The sequence below is a fragment of the Myotis daubentonii genome, chromosome 12, assembly GCF_963259705.1.
Source record: "Myotis daubentonii chromosome 12, mMyoDau2.1, whole genome shotgun sequence".
In the NCBI taxonomy this organism is placed as follows: domain Eukaryota; kingdom Metazoa; phylum Chordata; class Mammalia; order Chiroptera; family Vespertilionidae; genus Myotis; species Myotis daubentonii.
The window spans coordinates 14,842,983-14,852,723 of record NC_081851.1 but is presented as its reverse complement, the minus strand read 5'-3'; the positions used below and the strand labels follow the sequence as shown (position 1 = coordinate 14,852,723).

At 46.3% G+C, this 9,741-nt stretch overlaps 1 protein-coding gene and 1 pseudogene across 1 annotated transcript; one reads left to right on the top strand and one right to left on the bottom strand.

Annotated features, from left to right (window-relative positions):
• Nucleotides 1-1,532: 1,532 nt before the first annotated feature.
• Nucleotides 1,533-1,938, bottom strand: LOC132213909 (splicing factor 3B subunit 5-like). The gene has a single exon (XM_059660788.1). It carries the CDS (start codon nucleotides 1,863-1,865, stop codon nucleotides 1,533-1,535), a length of 333 nt encoding a protein of 110 aa, XP_059516771.1. The 5' UTR covers nucleotides 1,866-1,938.
• Nucleotides 1,939-5,643: 3,705 nt separating this feature from the next.
• On the top strand, nucleotides 5,644-6,324 carry LOC132213005 (S-phase kinase-associated protein 1-like; annotated as a pseudogene).
• The last annotated feature ends 3,417 nt before the right edge of the window (nucleotides 6,325-9,741 follow it).

The window sequence follows — 9,741 nt, the reverse complement described above, 5'->3', positions numbered from 1 at the left end:
CCCAGGTGGCGACTTGATGGAGCCTCTCCACTCTCCTGCTTTCTCCCAGGACCCTGGGGCTCTCCAACTCCCGTTCTTTGGGAAAGTGACTCCTTGGCTGCCCCCACAGAGCAAGGCCCAGGGAAACCCCAATCCTCCAAGCGTTTTAAATAGGTGACAAGCCCAAGTTCACCCTTGGAATGAGCCCTTCCCGCCCACATCAGCCACTACCAAGTGGGACACTCCAAGTCCCAGCACCTGGGAGGTGCCAGATAGGCTGGAACCCGCACTCAGTTGCAGGGAGGGGGGGCGGGGGGTTGACTAGGCTTTTAGGCGGGAGGCGCTGGGCAGGTGAGCTGGAGGGCACTCACCTTGGTGACACTGAGGAAGGTGGTCTGGCCCAGCGCTGCCCCTCACCAGCTTCCGCTCCAGCTCCTCCCTCAGATGAGCAAGTGCATCTTGCCCACATGCGGGAGAGGAGCGCCTGCAGGATGGTGGCCTGGACTCCAGGCAGATGCACTTGGTCTGGTGGCAGGGGCGGCTCCACACCAGCTGGGCTAGGCCTCCAACAGCTCCTCCTCCTGTGGGACCCTGGTGGACCTGGATGAGGCAGCAGCCCCCCTCATCCATGTGGGAGGCTGTGGCCAGATCTGCCAGGAGATTTGCCGCTGCTCCGCCACCTGGTGGGGCCTCTGCGCAGTACCAGGAGGCCACTCTGGGCTCCTTGCTGCCAACCTGCTGTGCTCAGTAGTGTGGGTTAGTTCATCCACCCAGCATTGCTTCCTGACAGTCTGTCCCTGCAGAATAACTTCAACACAGGACACTTCTGCATTCTGACCAAGTCACTGTCGAGAGCCAGAATTTTTCATTAGGTCACTGGTTTGCTCATCATCATGTAGAATATCTGAGCTTTTAATTTTGACTTATTTTATTAAATGTTTTATATTAAAGAAGGAACTAATTTTTATAGATGTTATAAAAGAGGATATGTCATTATATTATCTGTATACCAGGTGTCAGGAAGTTATAGTCAGTGGGTGATATCTGGACTATTGAAATACAATATTTGGAAGAAGCATATCTAAAGTAATTTCCGCAAGCTCCGAATATTCGTTTTTAACTTTTATCTACAATGAAACAAATCATATATTTTCATTACTCATTTTCAATCTTTCATCAGTTGCCAATTCCAACGATTATCCTTGAAAGTTACCTTTAAAATTAAATCATCTTTTGATGAAAGCAATGAATTCAAGATTCTATACATTGCTAGTGTCACAATCAAACACATTTTATTTTTTTGAACATTTTCTGAACCTTATGGAAAAACCAACAGGGACGATCAACTGGCTAAAAGAGAGCCTCCCTATTCCGTCTCACTCCAGTGCCTCTCCCCTGAAGCTCGCTGGATTTAGGGTCGCCAAGGTCACAGTTCTCAGGGGACCCAGCGCTGTGTTCCGAGAGTCCACACGAAGGAGGATCAGGGGAGGCGCCCGGAGGAAGCATGTCTGTACCGTGAGACTCCGGAGGCTCGAAGAATCGGTCCCCGCGGGTCAGGGCACACGGGGAGGTCGCACACCGGAGGAATACCGGTGCTCTGCGGCAGAGCGCGGACCGGCAGGACCGCAGTTCTCCTCTGGCTTGTGCACTGGCGGTCCGCAAGGCTGCAGCGTCTTCTCCATCACGTTGAAGCGGACTGGAGCTTTGCTCTCATTCTCCGCAATGGCGAAGTAGTTGAGGAGGTCGAAGTGGCCCAGGTAGGAGCAGTAGGAGTCGCGGTGCTGGTTCACCAGCCATTCCCACTTGGTGGTGTCCGCGTGGCCAGTGCCGATGTACTTGGACTGCAGGTGCTCCAGCTGGCTGTGGATGGTGTAGCGGTCCGTCATCTCGCCGATTTCCTCTTTGCTTGCAGGTCAGAGGCCTCGGAAAATGGGAACTGTCCTAGAAAGCCACACCAGAGAGGGACCGCTCCTCCAAACCTCCTACTTTTAAAACATTACAAGGCACAAGGTGTCCTACTGCACATGACCAGAACAGTTCCCACCACATGGGACTCACTATGAACTATGAAGGCAAAAATCGTATCTTACAATGGTGTCTGTATGGTCGGTCCGTGCGAGCCCTCTTCCAATTGCAGACTTCTGACTTCTTGTATTCTCACTTGGGGAATGTGGCAGGCAGCTCGCTCAGGCCCCCTTTATAACGGAACACATCTCATCATGAGGGCTCCACCCCCAGGACCTAACCCCCTCCCAAAGCTCCAGCTCCTAGTCCCATTAGCTGGGGCAATAGGGTTTCAATTTATGAATTTGGGGGATGGGGAGAGGAGTCACAAGCATTCACACCATAGCACTCATCTTCACTTCACTGTGCTTTATTGTCCTAAATGATTTACATTTTTTAGAAAAATTGGCTCTAGCCGGTTTGGTTCAGGGGATAGAGCATCAGGCTTCAGACCAAAGCGTACAGAGCTTGATTCCAGTCAAGGGCGTGTACCTTGGTTGCAGGCCCAGACCTGGTCACCGCCCCTGCAGAAGGCAAACAATAGATGTGTTCTCACACACCGATGTTTCTCTCTGTATTTTCCTCTCTCTTCCACTCTTTCTAAAAGTCAATGGAAAAATATCCTCGGTGAGGATTAACCAAAAAAAAAAAAAAATGGAATAAAGATAGAATTTGAAAATTTTCCTAGAATTAGCCATTTGGAAAAAAAAAATAATTGTGATAAAGCAATTGTTACTTAAGAAATTAAATCCTGTCATATCCCTCTCAAATCCCCTAAAACCTTGCCACATAATAACTTCCCACACCCGAAAGATCAAGGTTTATAGGCATAATTACAATAAATACATTTATTTATTACTCAGAATGAATCCTTCCTATGACCTGCATGTAGCTCTGTGCTATGACTTTAAAACTGTTTCCCGCCATTCCCAAGAATAACCTGAGTTTTCTGGGCTAATGCTCAAGGTGTAAAGGGAAGAGACGTTGGTCCAAGGCAAAGAGATGAGTCTTCATCTAAGGAATGGATGTATATGAGTCAGTTCAGTGCACTGAACCTAACCTGTAGAATCTGTAAAATTATGATTCCAAAACTATTAATTATTTTTCTAAATTTAATGATAGAAATTGGGTGTTACAATTTGCATTTTAAGGCTTTGAGACTGCTCCTATATGTAATCCTTAAAAGGCCAGGCCCTACTGAATTTTCAGCATTGTAAGACAGGCTGCCGTGATGAGAAGGCTAAATCATTTTGGGGTTGTTTTTTCTTTGAATGTGTTTTTACTGATTTTTAGAGAGAGAGGGAGGGAGAGGGATAGAGAGATAGAAACATGGGAAAGAGAGGAATATCCTCTCTCGGCTGACCGCCTCTTGCACGCCCCCTACTGGGGATCTTCAGAACCCAGACAGGTGCCCTGACCGGGTTGGCAGTGGAACAGGCAACCTCTTGGTTCCTGGCTTGATGCTCATCCGCTGAGCAACACCAGCCCAACTCGTGAGGCTAAAGAGTTTCAACAAACAGATCCACGAGTCTCCAGCCCTTTCCGTGCCTGTGTCTTTTGCCGTGTGACTTTGCTGTTCCTCCCAACAGGAAGCAGAGTATACCTTCCAACCCCTTGATTCTGAGTGTGGCCATCTGATTTATTTTAGCCGATGGGATAATAATGGATGTGATGCAAAAGGAGGCTTGAAAATCTGGGCTTGCTCTGTTGTGCTTCTGCCATCACAAAGAGGATGGGTCCAGCTAGCCGACTGTCCCGGGAGGAGGAAGAGGAGGAGGAGGAGAAGGAGGAGGAGGAGGAGGGTCACCCAGAGCAGAGCCTAGTCAGCCAGCCAGCCCAGCCTAAATCAGGTCCAAGCCTAATCCCCAGGCATATGAGTAAACCCAGTCAAGATCACATGTTGGCCAACCTAGCCGAAGCCTTCAGGCACCTGAGAAATAAATGTGCAGTGTTGTGTGCCACACAGCAATTTTGTGACACTAGCCAACTGCCATAGTTCAGTAAAAATTTTTGAAGAAAAGAGTGAATTTGGCTTCTTGGAAAATGTTTCTCTTTTCTGCTTTTCTGGTGAGACCTCCTTTTCTTTCCTTTGGGGGTTTCTTTGTCTACCCACGTTTGATCTCACCGACATATGTAGATGTTGAGTCGTTCTGGGGCTGCTCCTTTGGTGGCAGTGGCCCATCGGGCTGTAGTTGCTCCTCTTAGTTGCTGGCGGTTGTTGTAGCAGCTGCTCCTCAGTTGGCAGGAGCTCCTGTGGTGGGTGCTGTTCTCACCTCTGTGGTGGCTCCTCTGGCTGGTGGGGGGAGGCTTCACGTACAGCTGCTGTTCCTCAAACAGAGGGTGTGGTGATCAGGAGGCTGCTGTTGCTTGGATTGAGACTCAGAGGAGGTGTGGTGCAGAAGTAAAATACAAAGGTGTGGAGGTGCATGCGGAGAGGGCTGTCGGCTGAGGTCACAATTGTCTTTTTCAATCGGGAGGGAATCTCAGGGTCTGAGCTCCAATTCTGGGCGAGTCTCTGGGGACCCAGACTCATAAGGGAGAAACAGGACTGTCTGGCATCGGTTGGAACTCGAGGGCAGCTTTCTCTCAGAGGCACACGCAGCGATTCTGGCATTTAAATATATAAAATGAATATCAAAAATATAATTTTTTACTATGGTTGCAAATATTAAAAAAAAAGAATATTTCTATATGTGACACGGCACCAGAGTTAAGTTAGGGTTTTTCAAAATTTTGACAATCCGAGCTCAAAAGGTTCACCATCACTGCCTTATAGGGTACTTGTGGTGAAAAATAGATAAACTATGTGTGATTAATGATTGGGCTGTCTAAGTTCAAGGTCAGACTTAAACTGATTTTTATGAGATTGGGTTAAGGAAAATAAGCTTGAAGCCAGTGGACGGTAGAATGTGTATGGTTACCTTTGATCTAGGGGGTGAGATACATTTCACTGGGCAGTGTTTCTAAGAATGTTTCCTCCAGTGTCTTTTAGAAATGCAATGGTCCCCTTTCTTCAGGTGTGTGACTTGGAAAAGATTTGCTGTAACAGATTTCAAGACAATACCGTGGGACTTACATGCACTATCATTTGAAAAATAAAAAAGGGGGAATTTTCCGGAAGCCGTTCCATCCTTGCTGCTTAACACAGTCGCTGCAGGGAAGAAACATCTGCATGGCATATGTTTCAAGGGACCTGGCATATATGGCATACTGTTCTTAATATGTTTGCTCCCCTTCTTGGCGCTATGTGTTTTCACCAAGGTCACATCTCCAAGAAAGGTTATTTCCCCAGGTAGGGATTTTCCCCTGAAGTTAGGGAGGGAATAAAATCCCTAAACTATGTGCCAGGAGGGTAGTTAATCACTTTAACTAAGAAGGATCACGCTTAAGCTACATAATCTTTACTCCCTGGAATGGAGATAAGGAACGCCCCAACTTTGGAATAGAAATTGATAGGATTAAAATCAACTGGTATAAATACAGATGTTACAAGACAATCAAACACAGAACTTCGCTGGAGATCCAGGCTAGAGAACCTGGCTGGGCTGCTGATCAACTGAACGCTGTCTTGGTGTCATTCCTTCTTCACCGACTCCGTCCACGCATTTGGGAACCCCTGGACCTGCTGGGGTTGCACCCCAACAATTGGTACCTGAACAAGTAACTGGCCTTGTTCTCCACCTTTTGCTTTTGGTTCTGCTGACGCTGCCCGGCTCTCGTCAGCCTCCGGCACGCTTTCTCCTTGAGACCGAGCACCATGCCTCCAATTAAATTGCAGAGTTCTGATGGAGAGATATTTGAAGTTGATGTTGAAATTGCCAAACAATCTGTGGCTATCAAGACCATGTTAGAAGATTTGGGAATGGATGATGAAGGCGATGATGACCCAGTTCCTCTACCAAATGTTAATGCAGCAACATTAAAAAAGGTCATTCCGTGGTGAACCCACCACAAGCATGGCCCTCCACCGCCTGAGGATGATGAGAACAAAGAGAAGCTAACAGATGATATTCCTTTTTGGGACCAAGAATTCCTCAAAGTTGACCAAGGAACACTCTTTGAACTAATTCTGGCTGCAAACTATTTAGACATCAAAGGTTTGCTTGATGTTACATGCAAGACTGTTGCCAATATGATCAAGGGGAAAACCCCTGGAGAGATTCGCAAGACTTTCCATATAAAAAATGACTTTACTGAAGAAGAGGAATCCCAGGTACACAAAGAGAACCAGTGGTGTGAAGAGAAGTGAAAAGTTGTGCCTGACACTGTAACACTGTAGGGATTGTTCCAAATACTAATTGCACTGCTCTGTTTATAATTGTTAATATTAGGCAAACAGTAAAAATCAAATAAATAAATAAATAAATAAATAAATAAATAAATAAATAAATAAAAATAAAAATAAAAATTGTCTCCTCAGCCATGTCTAATTTGTTACTTCTGATTTGATGTTTTCTGATTTTGTCCCTTTTTGGGCCTGGCCCCAGGAGGAGGTTTGTGACGTTTCTCCCTATTAGGCCACCATTTTGGGGGAGGGAAAAAAACTTTCTCCACTTTCATTTTACCGTTATTAAAATGGTAAACACAACTTCCCACCAGAAATATTGTACAGATAAAGAGAGAAGAATGTTTGTGAACAATGTTGCACACTATTGACACTTCCTAAATGCTTCCCCCCTCCCCCTGGGTTTCAGAGCATGGTTTAATGCATTCATACATCAAAATTATTTTCAGAAACATGGAAAATCCTAAGTCACACTGTGGATTTCCTCGCGATCCTTGCTGAAGGCTGGGGCTTTTCCAGATGCAGCAAGGGCTGAGATGGAACCTGTTGGCAAAGGACCTAAATAGACACCTTTCAAAAGAGGACATTCAAGAAGCCAAGAGACATATGAAAACATGCTCAAAGTCACTAATCATCCGAGAGATGCAAATCAAAACAACAATGAGGTACCATCTCACACCTGTCAGATTGGCTATCATCAACAAATCGACATACGACACATGGAGCGAGTCAACGTCGTCTTCAATTATGACATGCCTGAGGACTCAGACACCTACCTCCACCGGGTGGCCCGTGCCTGTCGCTTTGCCACCAAAGACCTGGCTCTCACTTTTGTGTCTCATGAGAACGATGCCAAAATCCTCAATGATGTTCAGGTTCGGTTTGAACTCAATGTGGCAGAGCTTACTCAAGAAATGGACATCTCCACATACATGCAGCAGAGCCGCTAACCACACACCTGACATCCCGGAGCCACCCTGCTTCCCACGTGCTGCTTCAAGTCCTTTTTCTAGGCGACTGTGGGGCTTTCTTTTTCTGTTCAAACACTGTACATTTGTGTAACAATAAATTAGTATTATGGAAAAATAAATAAATAAATATAAGGGGTTGTATTTTGCTTCTGACCCCCATTTTTCAAGTCAGTCAGTCATCTACACTAATAAAAGAGATACATGGTAATTGGCGTATGACCGCTACCCTTCCCATTGGCTAATCAGCAAGATATGCAAATTAACTGACAGCCAAGATTGCGGCCGGCAGCCAGGCAGCTTGAAACTAACATGAGGCTTGCTTGCTTCAGTGACGGAGGACTCCAACGTTCCCCGCCTGCCTTGCAGGCCTCTGAGCCTGCAATTTAAGAAACATTGTAACAAATATAGAAGCTAAACAAAAACCCCAGAAACCAGCTTTCAGTGAGCTGGGATCTCAGAGCTGGAGTTATACATTGTTTTGATTACCTACTTTCAGCAGTGGAGGCCTAAGAGCTGAAGCCTCAGAGCTAAAGCTGGCCCAGAATTAAAAAAAAAGAAAAAGAAAAAAAGGAGCGGTTGGGATCTTCCGTCACCCACCAGCCTGAAAACAGCCCTCAGCCCCTCACCCAGATTGGCCAGGCACCCCAGTGGTGAGCCCCACCCTGAAGGGTGTGTGACCAGCTGCAAACAGCCCTCAGCCCCTCACCCAGATTGGCCAGAGCAATTTATGTCTGAAGAGTCACTTTCCATCTAATTTACTGCAGTCTCTCCCATCCCTATGAATACAGTGTTTCTGCCTCAATAGCAGTTTAACCTCAGAGTCTTACAACAAATGTCACAAGATTATGAAATTTTGTACTTCGTAGCACATGGCTCCTTTGCAATACATGGATAAGAGTTCCCCTAAACATTGCTGAGACTTATGTAACATATACTATGAACAGAGACCATAATTCATATTGTTAACAGAAGGACAGCAAAGGTCTCTTCTGGTTGATCATTGACCTCACCAATAACCAAGGTACTGGGATGCAAATTACAACCACAAAGTCATGCCATCTTTCTTTCTTTTTTTATTGTTTTATTGCTTAAAGTATTACAAAGGGTATTATATATGTGTCCTTACCCCCCCCCCCCCGCCCTTGACAATCCCCTGGCCGTATACCAGGCCTTGGGCAGCAACGCAAAATAAGCTGGTTTTGGACCAAGAGTGATTTTTTGCCATCATGCTCTGCCTTCTGAAGCACTGAAGTTTTGATGTCCCCACAATATCTGTTCATATCTACATGCTGACAGATCACAACAGTGCTTTCAAATCATGGCAGGCGGTGAATAGAACCAACACAATTAATGGTACAATAAGAAAAAAGTGTTTTTACCAAAATACCATAAACCAGAGCCAGCGGTGTTCTGATTGGTGAAATAGAACCTGAGCCAGTCATCACAGCATAATGTGGAAACCACAAACTCCCTCAAACAGGTACCATTTCCTTGCTGAGGATGGGTGTTCTGGACAAATCCTGGGTCAGTCCCATTCCATAGAGAGAAAGGAATGAAGATCCTGCCAAGAGTTCAGAATATTCAGAATTTATTTAAGCCCAAAAGAGCATGCAGGGTTTGTGACCTGGTTCACACTGTTCAGGTAAGCCAGGTGGTTGAGGAGAAATCACTTCAGCCACAATCACTCACAGTGATGTCAATCAGACAGTAGGCCAGGGCAGGATAGCAGTGCAAGCAGCTCCTTCAAGCCTCTCTTATACCTGAAACTCATGGGGAATCTAGCAAAGTGTCTGTCCTGATAAAAAGGGATTATATTAAGGTAAATGTGTAAGATCGAGTCACCTTAAGTGTTGCTATTCTGAGTAAGAAAAATGAAATATTCCCGACACATTTAAGGCAGCGTCTGCCTTCCCTGTCACCCCTGCTGCCCATCCCCTAATTTTTTTCTTTGTGGAGAAGAAGCTGCAAATGTTTTGTAGCTGCCAGCAGCTGTTTCCTGTGGAAACCTGGGGTGCCATCCTGTATAGATCCTGTTCCTGGGGGCTGCACAGCCCTCTTACTTTGTGTTATGGGGACTTCCCTATTGTGCCCTGCGTGCACCCCTCCCCAGTTTAGGAGTCTCTAGGGGCAGTGGCCATGTTCTCCCCCTGGGAAGGGGGCCCTGTGCCTCCCTGGGGACTCTGTGCCTGGAACCCTGCCTCATCTTTTGTTCCAGCCAGACCCTGTGGGTCACCCCTCTACCCTGGTGTCTGTAAGCTCTGGTTGGGCCAGGCCAGGATGGCGGGGGGAACGGGCCCTTCCTGTTGGGCTGGATTGTACATATGTTAATAGCAAAGACCCAATGCCACATTTTTATAATTGTGATTAAACTTTATTGTACAAAAAGAACTGTTTGAAAGAAACAGAAAAACAGTATTTCATTGCAAACAAAAGCTAGACAGTAACCGCACACTCCCCCAGTGAACACACTGGGAACCCGTGGCCCTGCGGCTGGCCACGGGC

What these genes read in the sequence shown, in the direction of transcription:
- LOC132213909 (XM_059660788.1), bottom strand. Translation starts at nt 1,865, where the DNA reads ATGACGGACCGCTACACCATCCACAGCCAGCTGGAGCACCTGCAGTCC.